This window comes from Ruditapes philippinarum, unplaced genomic scaffold (genome assembly GCF_026571515.1).
Source record: "Ruditapes philippinarum isolate M1 unplaced genomic scaffold, ASM2657151v2 ctg865_1_1_1_1, whole genome shotgun sequence".
Classification (NCBI taxonomy): domain Eukaryota; kingdom Metazoa; phylum Mollusca; class Bivalvia; order Venerida; family Veneridae; genus Ruditapes; species Ruditapes philippinarum.
In genome coordinates this window covers 61,617-89,203 of record NW_026860212.1, presented here as the reverse complement: position 1 = coordinate 89,203, position 27,587 = coordinate 61,617, and the positions used below count along the sequence as shown (strand labels likewise).

General features: G+C 31.8%; 1 protein-coding gene across 1 annotated transcript in view; it reads right to left on the bottom strand.

Annotated features, from left to right (window-relative positions):
- Window positions 1–6,897: 6,897 nt before the first annotated feature.
- The window catches only part of LOC132759244 (protein kinase C-binding protein NELL1-like), a 57,596-nt gene continuing 36,906 nt past the window's right edge, over window positions 6,898–27,587 (bottom strand). Inside the window, exons 9-21 of the mRNA XM_060750979.1 lie at window positions 23,746–23,839; window positions 22,006–22,085; window positions 20,626–20,737; window positions 19,895–20,014; window positions 19,471–19,608; window positions 10,385–10,507; window positions 9,794–9,889; window positions 9,118–9,258; window positions 8,646–8,762; window positions 8,304–8,386; window positions 8,035–8,205; window positions 7,492–7,728; window positions 6,898–7,126 (exon numbers count right to left, since the gene is read on the bottom strand). Of these exons, the coding sequence (XP_060606962.1) occupies window positions 7,046–7,126; window positions 7,492–7,728; window positions 8,035–8,205; window positions 8,304–8,386; window positions 8,646–8,762; window positions 9,118–9,258; window positions 9,794–9,889; window positions 10,385–10,507; window positions 19,471–19,608; window positions 19,895–20,014; window positions 20,626–20,737; window positions 22,006–22,085; window positions 23,746–23,839 (1,593 nt within the window). The 3' untranslated portion in view covers window positions 6,898–7,045. The remainder of the gene's footprint in view (window positions 7,127–7,491; window positions 7,729–8,034; window positions 8,206–8,303; window positions 8,387–8,645; window positions 8,763–9,117; window positions 9,259–9,793; window positions 9,890–10,384; window positions 10,508–19,470; window positions 19,609–19,894; window positions 20,015–20,625; window positions 20,738–22,005; window positions 22,086–23,745; window positions 23,840–27,587) is intronic.

Below are 27,587 nucleotides of genomic sequence, written 5' to 3'. Positions count from 1 at the left end.
CTTTTTTTGTTTGAATGTTGATAGTATTAAATATCGGGCATTTGCCTTCACATAACATGTTTGCCAAAAGTATTTTATTGCATTAAAGTATTATAAAGAATCGCGAGTAAATGTATGGTATATTTAACAAGTATTCAAATAAGTATTAAGATTAAAATGCATGGATTATATCATATTTAAGAAATAGCACTATATAAGATATATAAGGCGATAGAAAGCACAAATGGTCACCTTGGTGCAATAACAGGTTAACTTCTTTATAATTAAATAAGAGTTAATATGTTATTGCACTAGGGTCATATGAGTGCAAAACGTATGCTTAAATGCGCTTTTTATTAGAAAATAGTTTAAGTTGAGTTTTTAGAATGATCCATGTCGGTTCATGTCGATTCGCCAATTTCATGTTGTTCTCTTAGAAAGTTATCAATAAGACTGATGTCGCTTTGATCAACTTTGGCGACAATCATTTGTGGTTCAATTTTTGAAAGGTTTGATATCACCTGCAACTTTTTCTTCATTATTTATTATATGTATGATTTTTTTTCTGTCCGACAGTATTATGTCTTCTGTGATATGATTGTACTCGTTATTTAATTCATTAGCTCGTTAGGCAAGTAGATTTCTGAACGTATACTTAAATGTATCTTGACTTTATGCAGCTGCTTCATTGTTTGGGAAATTATACTGAAAAATTAATGTAGCGATATATTTGGAAAATATCACCAAATTACCAAAAACAAATAAAATTTCGAATAAATTTCTAAACTTTTATATCTTAACCTTTAAATTTTTCATCAAATGTTTGAAAGTGTATAGATAGGTACAGGGCTGTCTGATTGGCTTTTGTGCTTTGAATGTAGTTTTGAAATACCGGTATTATTTTTTTACGATTAAGAGATGAACAAAGTCTATATATAAGTGAAACTAATAAAACGTTTTCGAAATTGTTTATGTGCTTGTTTTTTTTATACGTATAGGTTCACTATGTGGTATTTTGAGATTGGTAACAGGATTGAATGAGTTTATGTAGCTTATCTATATTTGTTGGTATAAGCCGCACCGACAGACATGTCAATAAGTAAACTGCTGTCGTATCATGTTTTATATAAGCCATAATTAAATGTCCTATGTCCATATGCACCGCATGATCTACCGAACAAACAACGTTAGCCAAAAATGAATTGAATTAGGAGCAGATTAGTAGATTTATTTGATTCTGGCCCTTAGCACCGTTTTATTGTCAAACGGTAATGCATCTGTACATGAATAGGTTTACAATGTTTATCTCATAATGATGTAGTTTTTGTTGGTGGTGTCAACATTATACAACGTATACCATGACGATAAATATGAGCCGCCTCACGACAAAACCAACGTAATGCATTTGCGACCAGCATGGATCCAGACCAGCCTGCGCATCCGCGCAGTCTGATCAGGATCCATGCTGTTCGCTTACCAACCCTATTACAAGTAGAGAAACCGATAGCGAACAGCATGGATCCTGATCAGACTGCGCGGATGCGCAGGCGGGTCTGGATCCATGCTGGTCGTAAACGCACTATGATGGTTTTGTCGTGACGCGGCTCAATTATTATATTTAACCACTTGCATTATATGTGAAATAAAACTAAACGGAAGCTGCAACTTATTTTATCTAACATTTAAAAAGAATGCAAATAATTATTACATAATTTAATAGTTGAAATGATGACTTAAAGCTGTAAGACTGATGACGAATAGCATTATTTAATTGCAATACACTTTATACAATACTGGCACATCGTTCAGAAAAAGTAAAATAGAATCAGCAATAGTAGACTATATTCTGTTTCTTAGTTATATACACAATAGAACAGTGATATCACCAGAATGATATATATTATTTTTGGTATATAACTAAAATAGATATATGGATAATGAAAATTATAACGGTATATACAAAAAAGTGTACCTGAAAGTCAAGAAATCAGGATCGTTGCCAAATTATAGACTAAGTTGTGATAACATTTAGTATTGGCCTTAAATTTCACTATCTTTGTGTTACTCAACACATAAATGATCACTGATCATCAAACCAAGTTTATACGAACATATATTATTAGTATGCTATCTATCTATCTCTGGATACTGCCAACCCCTCTTACGAGTGTTAAAGGCAGGAATTTAGTGCACGTCGGATTGTTAGTAAAAGGTGAAAAGAAAAGCTAAAAAAGAAAAGTCCAAACATTGACATGCTTGGAAGGTGAGACTGAAAATGTATTCTAGTCATGGTTAAAATGTTAATAGTGAAACAAGATGATAAGAGATAAAATAGTTTAAAAACACTGGGAGTAAGACTAGTACTGCAAACCCACCACTGCCTGTTTGAACTGACTCAGGTTGGGCAGGGTGGCAATGTTACTAGGAAGTTTATTCCATAGTATAATGCTATGAGGGAAGAAAGAGTACTTATGGTAGTCAGAGGATACCTGTATTTGGCGTAGGGATAAGGGATGCATATGTCTGGTTAATCTATGTGGGGTTTGAACATAAGTTGGGAGATTAATTGCAACAAGGTTATGGTATATCTTATAAAAAATTATCAGTCTACAGTCCAGTCTGCGATGTTCAAGGGATCGCCAGCCCAGTTCTTCCTGCATGGCTGCGACACTAGAGTGAGGGGAGTAATCCCTTTTAACCCATCTTATTGCGCGTCTCTGGATCATCTCAACTTTGTCAATATTGGTTTTAGTGTAAGGAGACCAAATAGTTGAGGCATATTCAACCTGTGGGCGGACCAGGGACTTGTATTTTCTCATTTTTAGTAATGACATTTCTTTTAATAAAGCCAAGGGATCTGTTTGCATTGGAAGTTATTCGAGATATATATGTATTAAATTTAAGGTCAGCAGATAGATCTAGTCCGAGATATTTAGCATTTGTAACAGACTCTAGGACTTGGCCATGGAGCATATATTTGTGTTTAATTATGGTTTTATTTTTGGTGATATGGATGACTTGGCATTTTGAAGGGTTAAACTCCATGTCCCACTGCTTCTCCCACAGAACCATATTGTCTAGATCATGTTGGAGAGTTGGGGGTCTGAGGAGGAATTGATGGTTAAGTATACAGCAGTGTCGTCTGCAAATAATCTGACTTGGGATTTAAGGACAGAAGATGGTAGCTTGTTGATATATAGAAGGAAGCAAAGGGGCCCTAGGACAGAGCCTTGGGGCACTCCAGAGGTAACTGGGACTTCAGATGAGCAGTCACTATCCACAACTACTGTCTGTCTACGGCCAATAAGGAAGGACTGTATCCAGTTTATTATTTGAGGATACAAGGGTATCTAAGAGTTTAAGATGGTTTACTTTATCGAATGCTTTGGAGAAGTCAAGAAGTATGAGATCTGTTTGTTTGCCATTTGAAAGGTTGTTCACAAGGTAATCAGTAAGTTCAATGAGTTGTGTCTCACATGATCGTCTTTCTCTGAATCCATGCTGAAGATCAAAGAGTATGTTGTGGGTGGTAAAGTGAGAGGATAGTTGAGAGGCAACTATGTGTTCAAGTGTTTTACAGAGGATGCATGTAAGGGAAATTGGGCGATAGTTTGCTGGATCACTTGTATCACCTTTTTTGTAGACAGGGCATACGTTTGCACGGGTCCAGTCATTGGGAATATTACCTGTGGTCAGGGATTTTTGGAAAAGAACTGCAATGATGTCAACAATCTCTTCTCTAAGCTCCTTCAGGACAATTGGTCTAATGTGGTCAGGGCCGGCAGCTTTGTTGGAATTGAGGTTGGCGAGGAGCTTTAGTACACCTGCCCTACTGATGATGATGTCAGTCATTGGTGGTACTGACAATACTTTCTGGGATCCATGAGTCTCAGTTTTTATATACATTGATCTTTAAGTGTAAGTGGTATAATTGGTGAGAAAACTGATTGAAATTGTTTGTTAAGAATGTTTGCTTTTTCAGTGTTATTAATTTTGAGAGAACCAGACTTTTGATCTTTTAATGGAGACACACTTTGTGAATCTTGTTTAGAGTTTTTTATAAGTGTGTATAGTTTTTTGGTACAGACTTTACTTTGTGTATTAGTTTCATCATCATCATCTGCAAGGTTCAGGATGTTTTCTAAGTAAGACTCGTATGATTGTTTAATTCTAGCTTTTATTTGCGATTTCAAATTTTTAAATTTTAGCCATTGATCATGATCAGATTTATTTTTATTTGTTTTTGGTTTTTTAATATTTTTATAGAGCTGGTCTCTTTTATGAATTAATTTTTTAATGGATTTTGTTATCCAGGGCAAAGATGGTTTAGCTGTAATTCTTTTAGTGGGTATGAATTTCTATGCATTTTTATCTTTTTGGATTCTCTTTCAAATCCCTGGAACAAAATGTAATTGTGCATGTTTCGTCAATCGAATGAAAAAGTATCCATTGTTATGTACATGTATTTATTTTTGTCACGCCCCTGGAACAAACTGCCAATTTCAACAATAAGTTTAAGAAATATGTGTTTATGTATATTCATTTATAACGGAAGCGTCGACTGTTTTTTTATTATTTCTGCTTGTCATTTATGCTACATTGCAACGGTCATTCTTGCTGCAATTTGAAAGTCACTTTGGACAATTATTGTGATACAAAAGGTCCGTTTATACTTACAGCAAGATGCCAATATTGATATCTGCAGTTTGGTAGGACAACACTCACTGCATATTTGTATAATATTTTTCTTTTTAAAACACGACAAGCAGTTTGCCTTTGTAGATGAATTCCGGGTTTTACAAGAAGAAAATTATGATCGTAAAGTCATTACAAAAATAACAATACAACTTTTTGTGCACACACTTTATTACTATTTGACTACAATAAGAAACAACTATATGCTAACACTTATTAAACATAAGTTTAACATACTAAAACTCTATAGAAACTCTAATATAATATACAATATATAAAATGCTGTTGCGACACATAGAATATTAGTTAGATAATCACCACATACTTATGTTAATATATTGATGAATAATTCTTCTTTTAAAAATCAATGCCACCGTAAGTATTACAGCAAAACTATTGAAATGATGACTATCAAGTCATCGCAATGTCTCAAAGTTGCAATACGTACATTGTTATCATGCATCTGAATTAAATCATTTCGGATGTTTGGGTTTGACTGAGACCTGTCATTCTTCAAATATAAATAGGACCTGAATTTCGTGTAAATTAACGCGGAACATAATATACATTACAACAGTAGTAGCAACAACAACAACAAGTACTCATATAGATATCTAAAAGCAATAAAGCTTTACTTAAATATTATGCATTTTAAAAAAGAAACAAAACAAACATGTTTTGCCTGAACACCGGTTTTGAGGTAGCGAGCCTAAAATATGAATATGTAAATAAGTTACTAAATGTTCAAAAAGGCGATAATAGTAATTACAATAGTAATAGTAAATACATGCATAAATTTGAGGTAAAGATGTAAATTAAAAAAAGAAACACAACTAAATATTTAAGAATGGTAGTTTTTATACTAAAATAAATCAATAATGTGCTGACAAATAAAGAAAAATGTTACAGTATAGTTTATACCGATTGTTAAGTTAGTTACAAAATGCTGTTATAGATACATATATATAAAACATATTGAAAACTAATTGTTTATTTGTTCACATGTTTTTACAAAATGTATGTTTGGTAATCTTTGTCTAAGTATAAAATGCATTTTTGTTATGTTCTGTAAAGGGATATAAATCAAGAAATCGAAGTAATGTTGATCCATAACATAAATTGCAGTTTCGTTCGTTTTGGGTGATTATTGCGTACGATGTCCGATTTTAGACATGACACCAAACATTTATGTATATATGCAAATAATGGTTAACATTATAATTAAAGTAACAACAAACAATGATAATGATACAAACATTAACGATTTAAAAAGTGGCATTTAAGCCAGACAGTATCATGCACGACGTAAAGCGTGTAAGAAATGTTGTGCCTTATTGCAGATTTTCGTATTATCGGGAAGAATGTATCATCATAGCAATAACTTCAAATCAGACATTTGCGTCATATTGACGTATGCATTCTGTTTATATGACTTAATTTAAGCTTATTATAGGCGTCAAGTTGAACATTTAATTCAGCGGGACTAGTTCAGTCTTTTGTGGAATTATTTGATACATTCAGAAAAGATAAATACCAAATAATAAGACTGGCATCAATCTTCATGAAATTATGTAATATTTTATTTTCTTTATGAATGTAAAGCAGTTGTAAAGTACGTTTGAATTATGATGCAAATGTTTACAAATCTGTTAATAATGTTTTTATTATACTAAATTTAAATAAGATTTACATATACTGTAGACGCCATTAACATTAAATGAACCTTTACAAGTTTCAGCAAATTTAACATATATTTCATTTAAGCCTACTTTAAATAGAGACAGTATCTGAATAGCCAGTCTAAAGCTCCATTGTTCAATTTCTGTAAAAGCAAATACAACTGCTTCGAAAATAAAGAAAAGAGTTACAATCAATCATGACAACACAATGTCCGGAAAGACATGCATTTACACGAAATGGTACCAACAAGGCTAACTATAATTGTAAACAACATTAATGCATGTTAAATATTGACAAGATTAAGGCATAGAATATTCTTCAAAATTTGTAATTTATGAAAAAAATATATAGACAAAAGAAATCTGTATTGTAGATATATCAGGTCTCTAAATCATATCATTAAGAAAGTTGTTTATCCAGCAAGCATTTCTGTGTGTATGTAAAAATAACTTATTGGTGCCAGCCTCATTAACGTGTCATCTGCATAATAAGTCTTCTTTAATGTTTGAATAAGGACAAAACGATGAATCATTTATTTCATAACATAACATAAACAAATTGACTGTTGTACAAGCATATAAGTGGCTTTATAGCAAGTGTAAAACGGTAAATGTATTCCTGTAAATTTACAACACTGTACCAAGTTAATCAAATTGACAACATATAGTAGTGACTGTCTTATATTAAGTTGCTATGGTGATAAATTAAAGCCTTTTGACTGCATCAGATGATGTGGACAGACATCTTTGACACTGCAACAGATATGACCAGCCTAAAAATATAAATAAAAACAATTGAGTCCAAACCAGAAACAAGTTTTACAAATTAACTTGTCGTTTCTAAAACTGCAGGGGTGAATCAAATAGGCCAAGCTGCATCCAAGCTACGCGATAGTTAGTGTTAACCTCAATGCTAGGGAGTATTAAATTGGCGTAGCTGCATCTGTTAAAGTTGCGCGTTAGTCAATGTTTACCTCATTGAAAGTACACATATATCTAACATATTACAATGTATACTTACAAATCCCAACCATTAAAGCAATGGCTACAAACGACTAATTAAACTATTGATATCTAAGCAAGTAGCATAAAAAATACTCCAATGAAATAAATATTATATGTTTTATCCATTACATACCTTACATTCACATCGTGTACAAATGTCATTTTTCAGGTTCCAGGTATCCCCGTGTTTCCTTGTTACTCCCTCATAGATACACACAAAGGCTGACAGATCAGCACCCCCTAATTCTTGAATAGGGTTGTCACATGGCATATCGTCGGCACATCTCGGACAACAATCGCCTGGCTCTTGTATATTCTCATTGCATACTTTCATTGGGCAACGAATGGGCCAACAGTCGATTTCACCATTCTTAAATAAACATGTAAGAATGTGCAGAGTTTACTCACATTATATACATAGACATATGATATTTAGAATACGTATACATTTCATTTAAAACAGGTTTCTTTCTTTGAACAGGAGTGGAGTACATGTCCAATATGAAATGTATACATGTATGTTTTTGTTAATGTCAACAAAACCTTCATTGCTATACAATGAAAATTAGTTTAGTTTCTATATTTCCAAGTTTAATGTCGAAATGAGAAGTGAATCGACTTATTGCATATTAGTGTTTATATGAGAAAAAAAAACCGAAACCAGAATATGTCGTACCAGACACTCGCACGTGTCACACTCAAACTGCCACCTTTCCCCGTTGTTATAAACAGCATTTGTGTCGGCATGATAGCACGTGGCGCTTGTGTCACAATGTTGGCAACATTCCAGATCGACTTCATCCGCTGAACAATTACATTCTTTTCTAAAACACTCAGTTACACCATTCTGTATAAATTAAAAAAGTGAATGTATTTTGATTTTGATATATTTAATACTGTTATCATGTCATGAAATAAGTTAAATATTTCGCAGACGAAACTTACCTTGCAGTCACAAACTAGACAACTGTTTTGCTCAGATACCCATCTGTCGCCATTAGTGTGCTCGTAAGTTCCATACAAACAGTCTGAAATGTATGTTTAAAGGGGATCTACAGTAAATATACATGTATAGCACCATATTTGTTTATGTAGTGAATACGAATATATTACCGGATTTTTGTACATTGTGTCAGTTAATTACATGGTACTTAAAAACAGAATTATCATTTTTATAATATTTTTCCAGGAGATCATGTGACCATTCAAGGTTGAAGGAGATCAGTTAGCTACATAACGCATTTCAATAAGTCACGAGTAACACATACTATTCAAAATAAAACTCACTTTTATGGCATTTCATATTCTGCTTGCAGTCACACCTGTACCCTCCTTCAGTATTGACACATTCGGTTGACGAATGGCACGTGTCACCTTCACCCTCACCAATACACTCATTGACATCTAGTATTAGAAACATACAAAATACTAGATATAAAGTCGATTCTATCAAAGCTACAGTTATATTTATTAAAGTATATAAATTAGCAAATATATTTGGTTTTCATTAAAATAAATTATTTGAATAATATACAAAGATGAATCATTATTTGTTTAGCTTAGATTATTTTATATATTCACCAGAAACATAGATAAGAGCACATGCATGATTTATTTAAATGTTATTGTTTTAAATTTATTATTTATATCTAAATAATTATCTATTTGTGCTTAAGAGAAATAATTTCGGAACAGAGGAAATATAAAATTATTCAGTCAAATTAATGGATAATCTCTAAACATCAAAATGACACCTCACCAACACATAGACTTCCGTAATGATTTTCTGGCCAATGGCTGTGGTATCCTTCAATGCAGTCACACTTGTACCACCCGAGTGTGTTTATACACACCGAGTGGGCGTGGCAAGCAGAAATTCCCAATGAACATTCATCGATGTCTGTTTAAGAATATGGAGAATGCGTGTTATGTAAGAGTATGTGACCACTAATCATTACATTATATAAATAAAACTTAGGGTTTGTGAGTAGCAGCAAAATTATCATCCCTCGTAAAAATACTATTACGCTCGGCTAACGTTTCGGGTATAAGTATTTTCCCCGGGATGATCATTTTGCTGTTACTCGCAAACCTATGTGTTATTAATTTTATCACCCCGGACAAATACTTCATTGAGACACTTTTTCTATATTTTTTTTCTCAGAATTTTACTGTGGAAAGTAATTTTTTTAGTCAAATGGTACATTTGAATTAACAGTAAGAATAAATCCCATTGGCTTATGGGAAAATAACATTACTAGTGACGGGTAATAAAATTATAAGCCTACTGTTTTTCCGTTTGTGAACGAGGAGATAAAATTAGATTTTTTAAAGGGATGTTATAATGAGGTATAACAAACAGCAACAAAAAAGTTATTATCATTTTCAAACAATATATTTATCACGGCAGAACAGTATTTAGAATGTTCACATACCGTGTTGACAGTTTGGGCCTATAAAACCATGGCGACATTCACATATGTTAGGTCCAACACATCGGCCACCATTGCTACACCCACCTTCACATTTTGCTACAAGTAATAATTTCTTTTTAAATGAACTTGCTAAACATTTCTTCCAATAGTGTAAAATAAAATAAAACTAAAATAGAATTAACAGTCTCAATTATTTGTCTTCTCTTCTTTTTTGTTGTTTTAAGTTATTGTTTGGTTTTAAGTCGCACCTGCACAGTATAGTTCACACGACAAAACATCATCTTAATTGTGAAGGAAGACCTCGGGTGCCCCTCCGTGCATTACTTCAGGCACGAACGGGCACCTGAGTAGAACCACCGACATTCCGTAAGATAGCTGAATAGCTTACTCTCATGAAAAAATCTTAGTCCCTATCAGGGTTCGAACCAACAGCGATGAGGGGAAACTGGTTTGAAGTCAACGACCTTAAAACTAATCATAATACAATCGAATGAAATGTACTTCGTTTACTTTTTAAATAAGTTTTCCTATTCTTATTGCTGATAAATATATGATCATTTTTATAGAATAAAAGAAAGAAAAAGTACTAACGGGTGCAAGTAAAACCGTCTCCTTCGTAACCTTTACGGCAAGCGCACTCGTAACTTCCACGTGTATTGTTACATAATGCATTGTTGTCACACCTGTGTAGACCTACTGCACACTCATCGATTTCTAGAAATGTAGAAATGAGCCGCACCATGACAAAACCAACATAATGCATTTGCGACCAGCATGGATCCAGACCAGCCTGCGCTTACCGCGCAGTCTGATCAGGATCCATGCTGTTCGCTTACAAACCATATAACAAGTAGAGAAACTGAAAGCGAACAGCATGGATCCTGATCAGACTGTGCGGATGCGCAGGCCGGTCTGGATCCATGCTGGTCGCAAACGCATTATGTTGGTTTTGTCATGGCGCGGCTGAAATATTGTCAAAATTATCAACCATAATGCATGTGTTCTAAGAATTTTGGGAAAAAAACCCATCTATATTTGTTTGCTGAATCTCATTATCCTTGTTTGAAATGCAATATCCATTAAAATTTGTTTACAAAATATGTTCTCTATTTTTCTAATGATTTTATAACTGTTTAAATTTACAATCAATAAAATTACAACTTTGATATATTACTAGTGACTAGTGAATGCATAAATGATTATGTTTTCGACAGAATGCATTAATAAGAATAAAATATTACCTCAAACTTTGAATTGTAGTGACACAGCGAGCAGATTGTATATTTCATTATGCAATATCGTGTGCCAACATTGCTGCACAACCTGCTTTGATTATTTTAAAACGATACCTTTATAAATTCTGAATATCCTTTTTGTAAAATCATCAACTCAAACTTATGTTTTTGGTTACGTTTTTCATTTTGTAGAAACTATTAATCGTTTAAACAATCTTTTGTTTAGTATAAGCACAGATGAGTTAATGCAAATGTTGTTATAAATTTTGGTTAAACTTGTTAATATATTTTGTATGTCTTTCTGATGTTAGAATTGTACGTAGTAAAATAAAACCCATGCTGTGAGCATTGTAATGCCGAGATAATAGGAATATGTTAATCATGATGATTTAAAATATTTGATACACTACATTTCCATTTAAAGCAATATGTTCTCAAGATACAAAGCAATATTTACAGATAGCATAGTTTCAATAGCATATACATAATGTAGATAACAAACATTATTGCAACATCTTTCCCCGGTTACCTGTGTTCAAAATATATGCATTTGTTTATTGTTAAAACCTCACTTTCGTAGATTTTATTTTTGCAAATCGTATACATATACTAAATGATAATGGAATACGTAAGATATAATTGTTATACGGTATAATTCTTTTATAATTTTTTCTGCGCATTAAAATTGAATATAAGCAAAGATAGCAGATAGAAATAAATATAATTTGCACTCTCTATAGTGTTAATGTCATAAATTTATGTTTTGTATTCCTTAATAACCTGATAAAATAAATGTTCTACTTGAAAGATAGGATATCTTCATTCTAATTCAAGTAGTAAACGCGCCTCATTTTGGAATTTGCACGCAGTACCTCAGCAAAAAGTGAAGTGTTAATTTTAGTTTTAAGTATCTTCTACTGTTCTCGAATTCCAAGTTACTTCAGTTCTTATTTTATTTGAAAGTAAGTACATCATCACATCAACATGTGCGGAAGGTATGAAACACTTAAATGTGCATATTTAAATATGAAAAAAAAATTATATTAGATTACAAAACAAAAAAAATCATATCAATACTGCAGGTTTTATTTTCCAGGAAAAGCGTGATGTTCTTCCTCTATGCATATCATTTGAATATTATCATATAGAAATTTGTAAATGATGTTCAGGTATACACAGACACTCGAAAAATCCTTTAATCTAAAACATACCCTGTTCGTCATTCTAAGCAAAGTATGGTAAGCACTTTATATGGTTCATTGAAGTTATATTTCACAATTTTATCGGGTTTTTTTTTTAAAACAAATGTTCAAACCATATAAGTAATTTACGTTTATAGACAATAACCTTATCGCCCAAAGACGTTTAAATACCTCTGCTTATATTAACTTTTGGATAAATAACAAGACCAGCCCAATACCGTTGTTCACTTCCTTTGTGTAATTACATCGCATTGTTTGCAACTCATGTGTCTATGTAAGTTCGTAAAACATACTTTGAAAGTTTGAATTAAAATATATATAGAAAGAGAGGATATTCAAGTTTTTTTCTATAAATACATGATTTATTTTCATCGAGTGGTATGAAATAAATATTTTATGTGGTGGGAAATACATGTATAATCTTAGAGATACAAGAAATGAGCCGCGTCATGACAAAACCAACATTATGGGTTTACGACCAGCATGGATCCAGACCAGCCTGCGCATCCGCGCAGTTTGATCAGAATCCATGCTGTTCGCTTACAAACCCTATAACAAGTAGAGAAACTGATAGCGAACAGCATGGATCCTGATCAGACTGCGCGGATGCGCAGGCTGGTCTGGATCCATGCTGGTCGTAAACCCATTATGTTGATTTTGTCATGGCGCGGCTCAAATTATTTCACAGAAGAGCTAAAATGGAAGTGCAAACAAAACTAGGCAAAATATTACTAACACAGGATCTTGATAACATGTCTACGAAATAAAATAAGCATTATTATATCATTTATTATGACACATCTAATGTACGCAAAGATCAGTTAGAAATGCGTCCAATTATCTGATATACTCCTTTATTCATTCAATCACTAAGAATGAAACATCAATTGCCCAACAGTTGTCATCATGCTAAAAGGTTACACCTACCCAATTAGTTAACTTCCTGAGATCAAAGAACATATATGCAGTAAAATTACAGAACAATGTTTGACGTACATAGCAGGTACAATGAATAATATTCTCCCCTAATTTTCCTGTGTGTAACACATCTATAAAGAATCAGACACTCAATAATGTGGCAAATTTTCACAGTGTTTGGTTCATTCTTAAATTATTAAGAACGAGTGTTTTCAGTTTAGAGCAATGTCGATTAAATAGACGGTTTAATTGATTTTTAAAGTACTTTAGCATTTTGATTCAGTCCTATTCAGTTGGTCCTTGCATTTCTTGCATACCGCCATAAAAACGCTTCAAGTATCATAGACAAACTTTTCCTAAAGAATTAAATATTTTCTTATTATTAATGAAGTTTAAACGATGATTCATTTATTGTGTAAAAGTATCACTTATTGGGGTTGATAACACGTTATTTATCTAATTTTGCTGTTTCCTTACTTTATTTAAAATACTATTTTTAAAGATCACTAGAATGGTAATGATCTTTGTTTTATTTGTTTTTGTCTTTGAACTTTGGTCGGAGTGACAATAATTAATGGTACATCCTGGATATTACAATTCAATTTGTCTTCTATGCAGCGTTCTTATCTTTGATGAGAGGCGGTATAACATTTATTGTTTCATTACTGACTTTTACTGAGATTATTACTTCCATCTCTTGCAAGGTATTCTAAAAACACGATAAATTGGACTGTAATACACTATCAAAGGTCTCTTCAACACATCAGTTTCTCTATCATCCCACATTCTCCCTCTTAGGTGGTGGTAAACAGGTGTCTGAGTCGAGGCTTGGAATCTTCCTGCGACATTTATACACACTGTAATCTGGCAGCAATCTTAAATCATGTACATTGGACTTTCAGATAAAATACGTACATGTGCATCGAAAATAATAGAAATGCCTACGTCATCAATGCAATTCATTAATCTTAGGTTAGGTACACTTAATTGTTTTACATTTAAATGAAACACAAGGTAATGTTTCTACAGCATTTGATTCGTACATTAATATCAATGAAACAAACATCTAGACGGGAAACTACTAGAAATGTATAAACTTTATTATGGTGTCTTTGAAGCTTTATTATGGGAGCCTTTGTTTCAGATATTTGGCGTTTTAATCTAAAATATTTTCCTGCTACGTATACTTATTAATTGGCTATCTTAACTTTTTGAATTTAGATACTTTACTTACATTTTAATTGTGTTTCATCACGACTAAATAGTGTGAAATTAAACGAAATATTTTGCCAGAAAAAATCGTTTGCACTCTTAGTAGCTGTAAATGTTTTCAATATACATCTGTAAACAAAATCTTTAAAAAAAACATCTTTCAATGTTTTCCTACATATTTGAATGACAGGATTTTGATAAAGTTATAAAAAAAGAAAAGCATGAACCATTTGCACTTAGCACACCGAAGTATGTTTTAGTATATTACGTGTATTATAATACATTAATCATGTTGAAAATTACGGGACTGAATTTGCTTTCCATAATATTTATATCCATCATAGATATACTTTTATTACATATGACGTATATACATAATATTTAATAAGCTATATATTCGCAATACTACATAAAACTCTGTCCAGACTAACACTTAAACATAGGAACATACATGGTAAAGAGAGGGAAACATTTCAATTTCTGTTTTACAATAAAATATAATATCGCGCTAATTCATTTCAGACCTAATAAAACAGAAAGAAAGATCGGCTACATAGCATTGCATTCCATTCATGTTTTTAGTCCTTTTGGACAAGCTTTCCATTCATATCTCTGCAATGTTCACAGAAAGGTTAATTAGTAGAAACATAAACAGTGTCATCATACTACAGCTATAATCAAAAGTAATTTGTTTACCTGCAGAGATCAAAGGACTAGACATATATATTGCCATTTTGACCTTTCTGTAAAAGTTATTGCAAAACTGACTAGTTGAGCTGAACGATCGTTGTGCCTTACTGACTCTACAGTTTTATACATTATTCTATCTTGTGTTGATTTCCTTTCTACTTTTGTGTGAATAGTTGTATATTTTATGTATTTCAGATACTGTAGTATAAAGACATGTTTTCGAAACCTTCAAGGTCACTTCAAGGCAATGTATGATTATCTATAAAGTGCATGCACACACTCAATTAAACCGGGTCTTGATTTTCATTTCTTGCACTGCTATCAAGGGAGTTAATAACAACCGTTGTAGAGTTATAAAATATTATCCAGTACTCCCATCGCTGTATCGTGTTATTTTCAAAGTCCTTCGGGATCATTGATTACAACAATTGTATTGATGATTTGATTAAATACTGCTCTGAATACCAGTTAACTGATGCTTGGGCAGCGGATTCACAATTAAAATTATAAATAAATTGCATTTACATTTATATCAGTATTCCATTGTACCCGATGATTGATCTGAGTATTCAAAATTAAATATGCACATCAATGATCAAAATATGTACCCGGTTTATAACATAGTTTAAACTTGATCTCTTGAGGGTGAGTTTTTCTTCCTTCATTTGCTGTTTTTGCAGTATCATTGCAAGCTAGTCTGATTAATCGATTACACCACTTATTTTTACTATGTTTATTCAACCTTACAATATTTTAGGGTAAACTTACAATTATTTAGTAATTGAATTCGAATTTCATTAATTACTACATATATTATCGTTATTATGTAATGTGAATATTACACCTAAAGTTGAGTCTGAGAGATTTGTAACCATCTATTAAAGAGACTGTCAAACGAGTTAAGATGGCATGAAGGTACAAACATTTATGCCTGATAAAGGTCACTTTGTTAATTAGCCTTGTTGTTAACATCATGTCTTGGTAAGTAAAAAAATAAACATAAGGCTGTTTTGAATAATGGAATTTAATTTGTGATGTTAATAATTCCCCATCTACCACTGATTAATTATGCAATACCGATTAGAAAAAAACTTCAACTTTGACCAATCAAATCTTCACAAAACAACTGCTTCTGGCAATAGATATATTACAGACACATTTTTCAAATGCATTTATTATATAATAACTTACGTTAAAACCATGTATGCTTTAAGAATATTATTACAATTACCATGTTGCAATCGCTTGACGTGAGTCAAGCTTTTCCGGATGATCCAGTGCAAGTCAATTTGTTAAGATGTAGAAGCTGAAAACCATTGCCCGCGGCACATAATTATTCAAAGTATTTTACATAATTCAGTTGGAAACTTATTGAAACCGATGTAAAGGCTCTGTCAGCCAATAACTTAAGGAGTGTTTTCCATCTGCCACATATCATTTGTTTTACATTAATTGACCTGTAATTCACAGTCAATGTCGCGTTGTATCTGATAGTTGGTAACAGGTGGCTGACTCCAGCTTTGGAATCAGACAGTGACGTTTATTTGCAATGTGATGAAGTTGACAGCTAAAACAACGTCGCATACGTGGATGGTACGATAATAAAATTATCCAGGTGTTCACAAAGTATGTGATATATTAGATAATAAAGAGGACAAAAAACCTCACAGGATGTCGTTTGTTCAGAGTAAAAAAGGGTCATGATTTTTATATATATATATATATATATATATATATATATATATATATATATATATATATATATATATATATATATATATATATATATATATATATATATATATATATAGTTTAATTCGTTGATACACATTGCATTGAAATTATTCAGTAATTTGACATGTAATTAGATTAATAATCAATCAACTACAAATAAGCCATCTTCTTTGCGCAAACAAATTTTATTTTATAGTTTTCTTTAATAAAGTTTTGTTCTTATACAATAATATAATGTTTTAAAACTTATCAATTTAAACTACTGTAATCTAATTAGATAAAGGATTTTAATACATACATGATATGCAACAATGTGTTTGATATGAAATCTGACAGAATTTTAGTTTAAGATTTTAACAACACAGTTGCCGGTTTATAGATCAATACTGATTTTAATGAAAATGCAAACTATTAATATATTGGTTATTATAAAATAAAAGTAAAAGTAAATCAAATTGAATAGTTGAATATTTTATCTACTGTACACTTGACAAATACCTTGGTACTTAGTAGTAGTTTCTGCTATTTATCTGTTTTCTTCTCGACTATTATACTCATTAACTAAGTTACTCGCATAATCTTTGTTTTGAATGAACGTATCTTACCAGTTTTGTCTCCTCGATGCTATTGCTATATTTGACATTTCGTGTTTAATGTAAATTTGTACAAAAAGCTGAAATGTTTCTACCAAAGCCATAACGAATACATTGTATACTTAAGAATAAAAATGCACGAAAATGTATTCAACTTTTTCTGACAAGTAATAATATACTTTTACCATGCAGTATATTTGACTCTACGTGTATACTTGTATGCACATGCTGATTTCAAAACGCAAACAAATGCGGAATTAGAATTAAAGCTGTTAGTTCGTTTTTGTTTTGATTTTTAATCCATTTTAAAATTATTTGCTGGAGAAGCTATACAACATGCTGCAAAACCTCGTTGTGTTAGGCTGGTAGGAACTTGTTGAACAAAGCAAAGCAAAAAGAAAGACTGTTATATTTCGTGCTGACGTTGTTTGCAAAAGAAGAAAAGAAAATTCAAGATAACATAAGTATCAAGCAACATTGCTTTGTTAGAATTAAGCAGATACACAGTTAATAAGATGGTTCAAAAGTGAAATATACTTCATGCTTATAATGTACAAACCAATGATTGAATGTCAGGAATTTAAATAAATTTCTTTTCAAGTCAGATACAACTACCAACCAAAATAAAAAGGTAAACATTCAGGCACACTTGTATTGATTCATTCACACACTCTTCACAATGCTGGCACCTTACAACTTAAAATTGCCAGTTTTACATTCTTCATATTCCATGCAAAACCGCACAAGCAATATCACCCAGCCAGTAATTGTAAGAAAGCTCTTATGTAAATAGTGTAAGAAACATTCGAGATTGACTGGAACGCATAAACTGAAGTATAATTCAATGATACCACTTGTAGCTTGAAAAACACCACTTTAAACACGGAGGCATGCAAAAATCCAATTAAAATCTATTAGTGCATAGCTGTCATACAAGCACAAACACCTGTCCTTTACAGGTATTAAAGGTATTTTACCGCTTTATACAATTTAATACGTAACATATTTTCTTACCGTTTTGTTTCTTTTTAAATTAAAGTTTTTATTGGATTTAGTGACCAGAAATTATTGGTTGCTATATATTGCAGGTGAATTCATTATTGCTTTGGGAAAATTTAACGCACCACTAATCTTAGTTTTATTTTGTTTGCATGGTTTTGTCTATTGTTTTTAAATATTTATAGGTTTCTAAGTATGTTCAGATTATTTGCTGATTGAAACCATCTGTGTAAGAGAAAGTTGACTATATGTTTATTGAAGAATTATGCGATCAATTCAAGAGCAAGCAGGTAGGTAAATGTTTGAATGTATAATTGTGATAAATAGGTTATGATTTCCAAGTATGAGAGCTCTCTCCACTTTGGACTCATGCGAGTTCAATAACATCCCAACTTCTTTCTTTCTGTTAACCTTTATGTTTTGTTTAGAAGCAAACTTGTATTAGAACAATTTAGCATTATTCTTGGTTTTCAGAAAACAAAATCATTTCCTTTTCAAATACAATTGACTTGGACTTAACAAAACTATTTTGGGCATCTTAGAATTTCCGGAAATGCATATCCTTCATCTTTTATTATCAAAACTAACTTTTACAAATAACAATGAGCAACAAGGAAGTTTTAAGGGATTTATTTTCCCTATATTTACAGATCATATCCAGAGGTAGAAACGACAAGTGTTCTTACATTGCATTTAACATCGCTTTTTTATAAATCAAATAACGATACAAATATCATGTACTTTCTATGATACATAAGTCTATAAATAGATTTTTCCATAATAATTTACATTAACAAACTTAATTGTGCTTTCTGACACATGTGATCAAGTACTCTGATGAATATTACACAAAATATGTACATCGCTATGATACAGAAAACTTAAACTTTCGATGAATGCACTATCACACTTTTATGTCATTCATATCATTACACATTTTATACATTTTTTTATAATAAAAGTTATATATATATATTTCACTTTTGATCATCTTACATGATGCACTAAAAGGCACATCCACACAATGATCACAATATGTTTCCAAGTCCGATACCACGTGACATATTTATGTGAAATCTGTCCACTAGAAATACCTGAACACGATTGGTCTTCATTCTGTTCATGTCCCGACATACACGTGCATTTATAAGAACCAATCGTATTCACACATTTTTGATCTCTGTGACAATGGTGGCCATGTTTCCCGCCAACTTGTAAACATTCATCAATGTCTGAAAGAAAAGACACTGACAATCATTACTCACTTTTTGTATGAAATATGATATAACGATGTCTTTGAGGATGTGTTTAACAAGGTCGTCACAATGACTTTTGAACAGTACATATATAACACATATTTGATACTATAAAAAAGAAAATCGATCTGCTGTACTCACAATTTTTGTATATAAAAAAGTTTTCATATTGTAAAATAATACCTATGATAACTGTTTATGTGTCACATTGAAAATCAGGATTTTACGATACCATGTTTAAACATTAACTAAAAATGGTTACCTTCACACTGTTTTCCGTTCCCTTGGAAACCATGTTTACACTGACAAGCATATTTTGTTGCCAAATTAACACAGGTAGAATTCCCATGGCAATCGTTGCCGAGAGCACAAAAGTCGGTACCTTGGAAAAAAATATACAAATACGCATAAAGAAACAAGTGTTTAATTTTATGTGAACCATAAAATTCAAACAAAATTTGCTCACTCTTTCAAAGTTAAGTACAACATTCAGACGGGTAAACAAAATTCTGCTTTCTGTCATTGCTTAAAAAAACTCAACATGAAAATTCATTGGTTGATCACTGCCTTGAAAAAATGGATCTTTACTCGTCCCCAACAATTGTTCGACAAGACTGGCAGAATAATCGTTTTAAAAATATAAATATTTATTCATCTAACAGGATTCAAAATTTTATATATAGTTTATTTATCGTTGTATTTTCTATTTGTTAGGCTTTTATTTAGACTGAAACATTTTCAGGGTCTTTTGTATAAACAAACATACAACGTTGTTGTACGATAACTATTGTATTCAGTATTCGTATGTAATGTCTATAAAAATCTGTTCATTTTTGTGAGATGCAGGGTGAAATGTTCGTGCCAAAAATATCTTAAATTCTCTAAATAAGAAATATTTCTACTTTTTTTTATAAAAATTGTCAGAACTGATTTATTATTGGATGAATGGATTAAATCGATTTTTTATATAAAGCTTTGATATAGTTAGAATACCTCGGCATATCGGGCAGCATTCATTCTGTACATATATAATTTCACTGGCTTCACAGTCCAATTTTGGACATGTTGTCTCTGGATCCTGTCTCTCACACAACATAACACCATTCTAGAAGATATAGAAATCAGTTAGTTATGTTTATAACCATAGCACAAACAACGAACACCATGTTTTAATTACATGTAACCACAAGAAAAGCATTGATACAAAGCATCAAAGGGCGTCCAAGCAACAAATGCAGCAAGTGAAGATGAACTAGTAGACATCTGATGACAAGATATTCTTATAAACTTTTCAATGGTTAATTGGTTTTTACCAGAATTGTTTAATATTTATGAATGGCCGGACGAAAGACATAATATGTTTGCATTTCATTTCCTGCAAAATTCTCCAGTTCGTTATTTATTACCATAGCGTGACACGAATGACCGTTTCGTTAAACTAAAACTACTTCTATAAATAGATTTTCGGACTTTCACAATGTTAAAGTCATCATTCTATTTATAGGTACAGCAATACATAATAACCCACTGTGTACTAATAAAAAAACCCGAAGATTAATTGACGGATAAGATAATTTCATTTGAATATGTTTGCATTGCGAAATTCTCCAGTTCGCTATTCATTGTACATATCGCGACATTTCATTTTTGATAATCAAACACCCTCATACCAATCGGAATGATCGGCTATTATGACCGACGAAAAGGCCCGAGAAGTTGCAATTGCCCTTTCACAAAATCTGATTTCATTCCATAAGGGGCGTCGCGCTTCGGCGCGGACGCCAATAACCTCGGCGAAAATAAGGTAAAGCGACTAATTTAAACTGTTTATGCTTAGCTGCTTAAAGCCTATTTGAACGACTCTCCAGTCTGCTCCGTGGAACTTATCAAAACTGTACACCAGTAAGGCATACACCCATGATCCACTAGATCACTGCTCTTCTATGTATACATTGTTAGTTTGAGTACTCGAGAAAGTCTTAGCAATAAGCTAGCCATAGATATGATAATAACAGGAGTTTATTGTCATTTGAAAATTTTAATTTTTTTCGAAAAAGGTGTTTGATTATAGCTATAACTGTCTTTGAAGCCTGAACACGATTGGTCATCATTCTGTTCATGACCCACATAACAAGGGAAATATTGCAAATTCCCTATAAAAGGACCAACTAATTAAAACATATTCCCATGAATTATGAGTTGTATTTCCCCTATCCTAACATTGTGAAAGAAGAGCAATATAAAAATTCATTGGAACTATATGTTTAAAAAACTAAACACATTTATGGATGTATCTTCTGATATTTTTTCTATAATTCATGAAAATACTTTAATCATTATCAAACAAAATATGATATAAATTCATAAACTTACATCACATGTACACGTCACACACATCTTTGGACTCATCGCATCACCATGTTCATAATATTTCCCACTGTAATAGCAGTTTGCTGTAAAAAAGAAAATACGGATAATAAACCTTTTGTAGCTGTAATAAACGTGGTCGAAAAAATGCCATAACTTTTAAGCAGGTAATGATAATTAAGTTAACATTTCATGTTTGTGGTGCACAAAATCAAAATACATGTACTATTAAATTGGTGTGTTTAGTTGCATATAAAACAGTACTATATCCCATGAAACAATTTAATGAACTATGAATGAAAGGATGTACCATAATGACATGAAGTGAAATAGATTTGGTCTATTGCCACACAATAGTCAAATGCAATGATTTAAACCTTAGACTATTCCGTCTTTAATGAAAAAAGGCTAACAATAATATCAGACATTATTTATCATAAAACCATTTAATACAGACAATATCTTTTATGGCATTTTTCCTCTTGCTTTCTATTGTGGAAAATAAAAATGACGAAATTAAACCCATTATAGAACTCTATAGTTATTTCCTAAATAGCTTCCCGTCTATTGCCCTGAACCATCAACTATTTGAACGATATCGTCATAAATAACACACAATCAATACAGAATGTATCAAAAGGAGACACAATCTAGTAGCAAAGTCTAGACGATCGTATTTATCTTTTTGTATGGTTCTCAGAAACTGTTTTCCTGTTATCTCTGAGTGAAAGAGGATGTCTTTGATGTTACATAGAAAGAGATATGTTCTTATGAATTCGGTTTATGAATCATAAGAAGTAAATCTACACTGATTTGTCAAGATCTGTTTCACTGATCACTTTCTTTTCCATCTTGAAAAGCCAGTAGAAATCCCCTTATCTCAATCCGTGCTCATATTGCTTTCTCTGAATGCGTTCAATACAATAATTTGTATCATAGTTTGGAGACCTTTCTGTTGAAAATGTGTCAGGGTTAAATCGTATACATATACATGCACAGTGCGTTAACTGGAGTGCGGGTATTAGTTACCCGCACTCCAGAGCATGCCCATTGATTGGCTCATTTTTGCTAGGGTTTACATATTGTGACGGCAGTGAAAGTGAAATCGACAGAAATGTCATATTTAGATGCTCGTTCATTGGTTCATTTTTGCCGGGGTTTCATATTGTAACAACAGGGAACGTGTTTTTATGTTTGACTATGATACAAAAGAGAAAGAACACCAAAACACTCGGTAATCTGATTAATACTCGGGGGGCTACGCCCCTCGTATAAATCAGATAACCTCGTGTTTCGGTGCTCTTTCTATTACATACCCAACTTATAAATAATATGATTTTCTATGATTTTTATACTTTTTTTAATGATTAATTTTATAATGCTGACCAACTTTGCAATTTAGGGAAAACACACTTTTCGTTATTAGTTAACATAAATTAATTTTCCATTCAAAAAAGAAATTGTTTTTGTTATCAATTAATATTAATGAAGTTCAGTTAATTATTCATATAAAATAGCTGCTTACATTTTGGTATTTCTGCATGTGTAAACCGGTAAAATGATATCCTTGTTACTTCAATGACACAATTTAGCTTATATTTATAAAATATTCAAGTTCTGAAATATTTTTTTCCAAACCTTTACAATGCGCTGTTTTGCATCTTTATTCACAGTTGCTTAAACTCTAGGATTTTCTAAATTCTGTATGCATCAAATGTGTCCATTGGTATAAAATAATACACTTACTTAAACAAACAGGACAACATTCGCCATCTCTGTTCACTGGGTGAGGGCAGTCTACAGGGAGACAATCAACATTACGGCACTCTATCGTTCCATTCTGAAAATTATATTCTTATGGTTATAAATATGTTATATATACAGTTAAAACTTTATTGTTTTGATGTTTATACGAAGACATAAACGCAATTTACACTTCGGCGTAAGTAATTGTTCCTCTTTATGAATCTCATACACAGCATTGTTGTTTATAGACCAGACACTCAGACTGAAAAGTGTAATGTTAACTTACATTTGGAGGTATGTAATGTGCAAGACAATATATTGTCTAGTTTAAACTTTGATTATAATTTAATAAAATAATAATTTTTATATGATATATAATATAATATTTGTTATATTTGTTCTTGATGCTATATCAAAGTATAATTATAACATGTATTGGCAGTGAATTGGTGGTTTCTCAGCTCAGCAAAATATACAGTATATATCTTAAAAATCTTAAAACATCATCTTTACATCATCTTTTGTTGTATATTTGTGTATTATTACCAGGTAAAATATTTACCACACAATATAAATCAAATAATTTTAAATTGATACCTCACTTTTGAATATCTATTAAATTTATTTTTAGACACGTGCAGTAAAGCACAATGCTGAACATGAATATTGATTTTGTGGAGTATATGGAATGCTACAGAACATTAGTAAGATATACAAAAGTCTAGATAGTAGTGTGTACATAATTACATGTTTGACTTGCCTGTTTACCATTTTTCTTTAAATACAAGTGTTCAATAAGGAGGCACGACTAGTGGGCGTGTACGGTAGCTTGCAATTATCACTAACGTCCAAGAACAGGCTCAATCAAACCGAGCCTGCAACATTTTCTCTTTTTAGATCTTTGGCTTTCTTTAGGGATTCTGTTTTTTATGGTTTAGGTTGTTTCAAAACTACTCAATATTCAGACATTGACATGCATGTATGAAGTAAAAGAATATTACGCCAGAATGTCCAGTATGTTGAAAAATATATCGTTCTTTGGGTCACAGCTTTAAGTTGATCTTTTCTCAGACCGATAAAATCAGCATGATGTTAAAAAAACTTAAATCTTAAATCTTAAACAAAGTTCTTATAATCCACTCGTTCGTCTGTCTGCTTGTTCGTTTGTTGTACCTTCCTTCGTTCGTTCGTTCGCTCATTCATTCATTCGCCCATTGATCATTCCCAGACAGGAATGTAAGAATAAATGACAATTTAAATATCAGGTATTTTTGTTTATTTAAAGGTACATGATTCTATGTCTAATTGAATGCTCATTTCTTTTGCTTACGTTACAGAAATCTATTCTCAATAAATGCCACAAATACACTTTGAAATATAACGTTCCTCTGGCGAAGCAACGCGTGCAAGTTCAAAGAGATTTTATGTAAACTGTTATATAGTGGTGTCAGTATTTTTGGAATGGAACGCAGTAATCTCTATAACAGACCAAACACGTCCTATATTCGTGTCTGCATTCACTGGGAGGTCTTCACTAATGTCTTAGTTGCACTATATAATTATATGAATGGAAGATTTGACCTAAATTTGAAATAAATGACTGCATGATTGCATTGGTTAAATGTCTGTCAGATTGTTCTTTATAAGCACAGGTTAATGGGATCACGAATTCTCATTCTCTATGTTATTTGTTCAATAATTTGAATTTCACATGTAGCAAACATTTTTATGATAAATTGTATATTTAAATTATTTTTTTATTCATTAATTGTATTTTAAGTTCAACAAACACTATCATGGAATATTCTAATTTTGAGATTTATTGTTGAACACATGATAGATAGTTATACCCCTCCGTGCCAAATACCCCTCCCTCCGTATCATTTGCCCCTTCCTTCGTATCATATACCCCTCCGATCATATCATTTTCCCCTTCCTTCATATCATTTACTCTTCCCTTCGTATCAAATAAACCTCCATTCATATCATTTACCCCTCCCTTCGTATCATATTCCCCTCCCTTCTTATCATGCACCCCTTCTTTCGTATCATTTACTCTAAAGTCTACTGTTCTAGACGCAAGATAAGTATCGACCTACGTACAGCTCTCTCATAATGCAACATAAACAGTCAAATGTCATTTATAACGTCTTTTTTGTATAAGAAAGTTCAATATTTACTCATTAAACACCTAATGAACGGAATGAGTTCTGAGTATCTTTAACAATAGATCACCTTATGTAACACGATTTTTATATAAAAATAGTGACAATTAGGCAATGACAAATTTACAAATTGACAAATACGATTGCTACTTAGGGCAAATCAAAACTGATATTCCTTGATACCAAAATCAGTTTTTGATTCATTAATAGTGTCTGAAAGCCTGCTATTAAGTAAGATAAAATTAAAAATATTGATTTGTGTTGGTTCATATTTTAACAGATTACAATACATGTATTTATTGTGCAGCTGTTAAACGTTGTAAGTTTATATTTTTTCATATTCACAATAAGAATCACTGGTTTTCTGTATTATTATACCGGTTAAGAAGCTGTCTACAACTAACTTTACAGGAAAGCTGAATACCTCACAGTGTATATCATATACATTGTACCATGTCTTTAGTAAAGAAAATTGTGAAATAGAGAGAAAATTGATAGATTTTATTGTATTAACTTTCAACTTTCAATGAGCATTGTAAGGGTCCTTATTGTCTTTGTTGCGACTCTAAGTTTGTATTTAAAGTAAGATGTTGATAAAAAACATCTTAAAAAAAGTATTAAAAATGTTATACTAATTTTAAGAAATTTCAATATCACTGGCACTCAACACATCGCATTGTGAAAGAAAATAAACGTTTCTATATTTTTTAACAAGGCCATGGAGTACTGCAGATTAGTTAAAAAAGAAATATGTATCCCACATGCTTATAACAGTTATGTATAGTATTTCAAAAACATCGACTTATCTTCATTAACTGTTTGTACAATATGATAGTTTTCTTTCTTATCAAAGGTAAAACAAATATAACTGTTGCACCATGAGGTTAGTCAGCGTGCCAAAACTGAAGTCTTCTTTCTAAAGATGATAGACATATACTACTGCAACATCCAATTACAGGGAAATATATTGGAATTCCGTTTAACAGATCATTGCAATAAATTTAGACCCGTATATTTAAAGTACTAAAAAGTATATAAAAAACCCAAACAAAAACTTAAATCGTTTCTATTGGATTTAAAAAGACACCTGTATATCCGGAATCTAGTTAGGTATGCGGAAAGTAATGTAATGTAGCTAATGTGATGAATGAGCAGTTGTGTAAGTAGAATTTTATATTTATATTCCGCGACCACTGATATAACAAATCACATTGCAAAGAAACGTGGAGAAAATCACATGATAGGGAAAACAAAATGCGTTATCTTCTTTCATACAAGGCTATAATCTGTCCATCAATCAAGCAAAAACTAGCCGCACTTCTGAACATTACCTAGACGATTGAATGATAAGGATGATTCAATGAAGTTATCTTTAAAATATCATATCTACTGTGGTATGAACAGAAGTGGTATAAAGTCTACAAAGTTAGCATCAAATACTTCCTCCATTAAAAGGTGTAAAAGAACACAATATGGGATGGACTTAGAATTCGTTTTTGTGTATATAAAAACACATTGACAGAAACCTTTATAACATACTATATTGAATTGAGGGCTTATTGAGGAAAAAATGAAATAAAGTATTCATCAATTACAAACGAAAGCTATGGGTATGATGGTAAAGACTTGATCTGCTGAATTTATTTAATTGACTTATCCGGTTTCCAGTTTTGGAAC